This window comes from Pterocles gutturalis, unplaced genomic scaffold (genome assembly GCF_000699245.1).
Source record: "Pterocles gutturalis isolate BGI_N339 unplaced genomic scaffold, ASM69924v1 scaffold7237, whole genome shotgun sequence".
NCBI classification, from domain to species: Eukaryota; Metazoa; Chordata; class Aves; order Pterocliformes; family Pteroclidae; genus Pterocles; species Pterocles gutturalis.
This window is the reverse complement of record NW_010115516.1, coordinates 305,009-310,053: the sequence shown is the minus strand read 5'-3', so window position 1 is coordinate 310,053 and position 5,045 is coordinate 305,009. Positions and strand designations below refer to the sequence as shown.

The 5,045-nt window shown below is 45.3% G+C and overlaps 1 protein-coding gene across 1 annotated transcript in view; it reads right to left on the bottom strand.

Annotated features, from left to right (window-relative positions):
* Positions 1-1,938: 1,938 nt before the first annotated feature.
* LOC104463044 (cytochrome P450 3A29-like) overlaps positions 1,939-5,045 on the bottom strand; it is an 11,495-nt gene continuing 8,388 nt past the window's right edge. The window contains exons 12-13 of the mRNA XM_010075217.1: positions 4,111-4,273; positions 1,939-2,034 (exon numbers count right to left, since the gene is read on the bottom strand). Of these exons, the coding sequence (XP_010073519.1) occupies positions 1,939-2,034; positions 4,111-4,273 (259 nt within the window). The remainder of the gene's footprint in view (positions 2,035-4,110; positions 4,274-5,045) is intronic.

Below are 5,045 nucleotides of genomic sequence, written 5' to 3'. Positions count from 1 at the left end.
AATTAAATAGAAAGTAATATTGAGAATAATAATGATAATAATAAGAGTAATAATAGAATACACAAACAAGTGATGCACAGTGCAATTGCTCACAACCCACTGATCAATGCCCAGCTCGTGTCCCACAGGTAATTCCACAGGAGAGCAAAATCCCCAAAACTGCAATCCCAGAAGAGAGAGAGAGAAAAGAGCAAGAAAGCAAACTTCCCAACAACCCTCATCTATATACTGGGCATGATGTTACATGATATGGAATATACCATTGTCCAGTCTGGGCCTCAATCCTAAACCTAAGATCAAATCCTAAACCAGTAATTGTGGGTCCACTGCTCTGGTTACTCTCCCCTGTAGCTTCTTGTGCTCCCACATACTAGCAAAGCATGGAAAGTTGAAAAGTCCTCGACTGTCTAAAAACATCAGTATGATATCAACATTCTTCTCATACCACATCCCATACTAAATCCAAAACACAGCACTATTCTAGCTGCTAAGAAGAAAATTAAGTCTATCCCAGCTGAAAGCAGGACACAGGGAGAGCCCTTTGGAGCCTGCATGAGGTCAACTGGTTGCAGACACTGGAATCAAACCCCTCTGCTTTCACAAGAAAGACACATGTTGGCTGAGACTAGCAACATCACACCCTCAGTCATTTGTGGTGCTACAAGGTGACAGTGGAATAACCAACCGCAAAAGAGAACTTCTATTTCCACTCTGTGGCACTGATTTTTTGGGCAGAGGGACTTTAAGAATCCCACCAAAGAAGTGACGAAGCCCAGCTGGGAGAGGTGATGAGGCCACGTAATTGTCTGGCCAATGGCTTATAAGACCTACAGCTGACTTCACTTGTTTATAGAGGAAAGAACAGAATCAGAGACCAGCATCAGTTGGTTCAAGAAGAGGTGAGCTTTTTATTATGGTTAGCCCTTCAGTAGCAGTTTCTAGAGGAATAATATGAAGCGTAAGCATATAGGTCTTCTAGAATCTACAAGGATGCCAAAGTCTACCAAGACTTTCCAGCTCTCAAAAGCCAAAGGCAAAACCTTTCTTCCAGACTGGGGGTCTCCAGGATGACTGAAGGCTCTCAGTGCTGCACCCTGCATCATTATTCATTCTGTTAGCTTGGTCTAATATAAATCAGAGACTAAAAGGTGTCACAACAGCAGTATAGATGGTGTCTGTGTTGACAATCCCTTCTATGGCAGATGGCCGCATGCTCACGGTAAAATAAGCAAACAATGAGGAAGCACATGTGGGGCACTTCTCTCCCACTCTGCAAATCTTAAGCCATTAGAGGTAACTGCTTGTCTCTGGGCTCCTCCAGTTAACATACCTGCACTCTGAATCACGCAAAAGCCATCTAAAATCATAAGAAATATCTAAATAAATCAGCATCAGAAAATTTGCTGCAGGTGTTCATTCCTGCAGGGATGTGACCATTTTAACACTTGTCAGGGTCATAGCACACAGCTGAGGAAATCGCTCCGGACAACTCTGTGTTCCCAAGAGAATAAAACCAGGAGACATGCAGAGTCACCCAGCAGGCAGTAGGAACAGGAGCAATGGTAGCATTACTTAACTAAGTGCAATTTGCTCTCCCTATCTTGATTTAAATTACACTGCCAGAAGAGGCTGACAGTGTCTGGAATCAAATTGCTTAGAACAGTGCCTCTTCAGAGGGAGAGAAAAAAAATACCTAAATAACCTGAGTGCAAATCATCTTGCAAAATGACTATTGTGATTGGGGACAGTGGGATCTGGGGCTAGTTTTCATCAGGATAGTGCTCGTGTCATTATTCTGGGCCAAAGCCCTAATGCCCTGTTGTAAAATGGGGGGTTGCACCACCGATGTTTCTGCAGCGCATAAATCAACCTGGGTCTGATCCCAAGAGTTGGGGGAGGCACCCTCAAACAAGAGTCTCTGAGCTGTTCCTGCTTCCTTCACTTCTCCAGGTCAGCATGGGCTCTGGGGACCATCTTCAGGACGATGGGCTCCTTGGGTTGCATGAAACCTTTCGTGTCCAGAACCAGTGGGATCTTGAGCAGGAAAAGAAAAAAAAAAAAGAAACAAACAAACAAAAAAACCCAAACAAAACAAGAAATCAAAAGAAAATAGCCATGTAAACTGGGAAAAAGGACAGTCACGACACTGACAGGACCCCTGCAGCCCACATACACCTCAGCCACCCCTTGTTTTCAATGCATTTCCTAACTTACAGATTAATTTACAGCAGGACTATCACTGTTGCTCATGCAAAACATCTACAAGCTGGGATTTAATAGCCCTCTGCTCATGAATACAATGGCCAGTGAATTCTGGTTTTCGCATGGAAGAGCTCCGTGCACTGATCAACAGGCTGCACATGGAGGGAAAAGCCCAAAATCCATGTGGGGAGCTGCAGCTAAGGAGGGGCACACAGTGCCATTTTGGTTAATGCTGAAGTGTGCCAGCATGAAGGGGAGCTAGATCGTGATGGGAGCTGGAAGAGCAATAAACTCTACAAGAAGAATGAATCTAAGATTGCTGCTCGGACTGAGGACCAAAGAGAAAGCATCCTCACACAGAAAAGCGATGGGCTCCCTTGGGGTGGGCTGCAAATCTCAATAAAAAGAACATTTAAAACTGGTGTTGGAGGGAGTCATCTGGCAAGGGAGGGAAGAAGGTTTTCCCAAGTCTCCTCCAGCAATTCGATGCTGCTCATACCCCAGCTCTCCTTCTCCCCATCAGGACAAAGGTAATACACCCCCAGCCCAACAAGCTCCATTAAAATCCCCGTATCCTAGCAAGCTTTGTTTCAGGAAGTTGAAGCAATATGGCTTGGAGCCCAATGTGCCATCAGTGGAGGAGTGAGAGGAGGCTGCAGCTTCCATAGACATATTCCAAAGGGATGTTCTGGCATGAATTTTTCCCCCCTGCTCTGATCTGATGTACATGACATCTTCTGTAGAAAAAAAGGGCTGAAAGGACCCCATAAACCTATGGGCAGCAATAATACAATACATATTTAACTTGTCTCTTTTTAATTAAAGGCAGTTATAAAAAGAATCAATTTTATGGATTGCAGAGGACTAGAAAAATGTCATTAGACTTGGGGGAGGTTGGATAGGTCACCGCATTGTTAATGGACTATTACAATCTTTCACCTCCAGGTTACTAGTTGAGTTGCAATCTGAATCTGCAGAGATTCCAGCTGAGCACCCGTGCCAAGTAATAATTTAATAAGGATTTTTTTTTTTTGTTTCTTACAACAAATGTCCTTTGAATACATTTGCTGCCCCCTCTGCTCTGATTTCCCAAGCTCACCTTGTAAATGAAATGTATTAACAGCAATGCCCTGTCCTGCAGGGCCTGACCCATCAGTACCGCACATATCGTTCACGGGGATCCTGGATCAGACCCCAAACCTGGTGGGACCCTGCAGAGCCTCAAAGGGGAAGGGGATTGCCAAGTCAAATTTAGCTCAGACTGCACTTGCTTGAAAATTGTCACCCTGTAGAGACTGCCTGGTGGCCCATGAGAGATGAATTTTGCTGTCTTGGGACCTCTCGCAGAGAATAGCCATGTTTGTGTGGCAAAGCTCAGCTTTGGAGGAGGCTGGGGAGGTTGGGGATATTCCCTTTCTGCTCCCAGGAGCAGCATCTTCCTAAACCAGGTCAAGGCAGACCAGCAGCACATCATGAGGGAGCGAGCACCTCACAGCTTAGGTGCACCCAAAGAGAGGCAAAGGACTTGGGATTTCAGCCTGACATATTCCACCAACATTAAATTTGCTTCTGTAGAGGCTTAAAAAAAAAAAAAAAAGTATCAGTAACTCTTGTTCAACCATTTAAATTAACTGAGAAGATTTAAATGCAGTTATTCCCATATGCCTCTCTAATCCACAGTGAAATCTTCCTGCCTGATCTCTGTGTGAAGTAGTAAAACCCAAATTTGCAGACAAGGTTCAGCGGTCCTGAAGCCAGCCCTCTCTGAACTCCTTGGGGAAGAGAGGGTTTAATGTGTGTAAGGGACAGATCCTTGTCTGTCCTGAGACAGAGGCAAATGGGAGCATGAAGGACCATTTCAGTGAGACTAAAGGGTAGATAATGAAACACATCATCCCTTATCCTTACCGGAGTGTCTTTGCAGGTTCTGAACGAGAAGTTTTGCAACAGGACGACCACAGCCACTTTCATGACAAGGAGAGCAAACCTCATTCCTATGCAGTTCCTGGGGCCAGCCCCAAACGGCAGGAAGGTATAGGGGTCAATAGACTCTTTGCTCTCTTTACTGAACCTGATTACAACAGCAAAAAAAAGTTAGAAAGAGCTACTGTTCCAGGATGTGCCAGCTTTCAGATCTGAAGTGATGAGTGGTCTGGGAAGGCAAAAGCTTTTTGTGTTTCTGTGCATATTAGAAGAACCCAGCTAAGTCCCTTATTTCTCTCTCAATAGATGCCTTATGCCTCTGCTTTTATCCTGCTGCTTGGAGTTGGCTGTGTATCTCCAGGTGCACCAGGTGAAGAGGGAATACCTGAAATATGCTAATGGATTTCATAACGATTCGTTTCTCAGAACTCCCTCTCAGCTCAAAAACTGAGCCCAGATTTCAAGCCCTAAACCACACAGGTCTACAGCTTCACGTCTTCCCTTTAGATCAAAGGACGGAGCGAACACAAAGACGTTCTCCCCCTGCGTGACAAAAGGGAGGGCTGCTTTTGAGACACGTGAGCCATTCCTCTCCTCACCATGAAAAACAGCGAAGAACAATCAGCTTCACAGAGAAATTTGCCACTGAGCATTGTCAGCAGTACTTCTTAGTGATCAGTTAGTTTTCATGTCAGAAAGCTTTTCATTCCTGGTGCACGGGGTCCGGGTACAAACCTCAGCCATGCTGAGTCAGCAGTAAAGTATCTCGCTGCTAAGACACCCGCACATCCCTTTGATGAGCCCCCAGCAAGGAAAGTGGTCTCTAAAGAGCTCCTGTCCAGCTACCAATGCCCAGTGTGTCAGCTGGAGCAAGGACACAGCTACTGGAGCAACTGGTGTAACGTGCCCGTGGCCAGAGG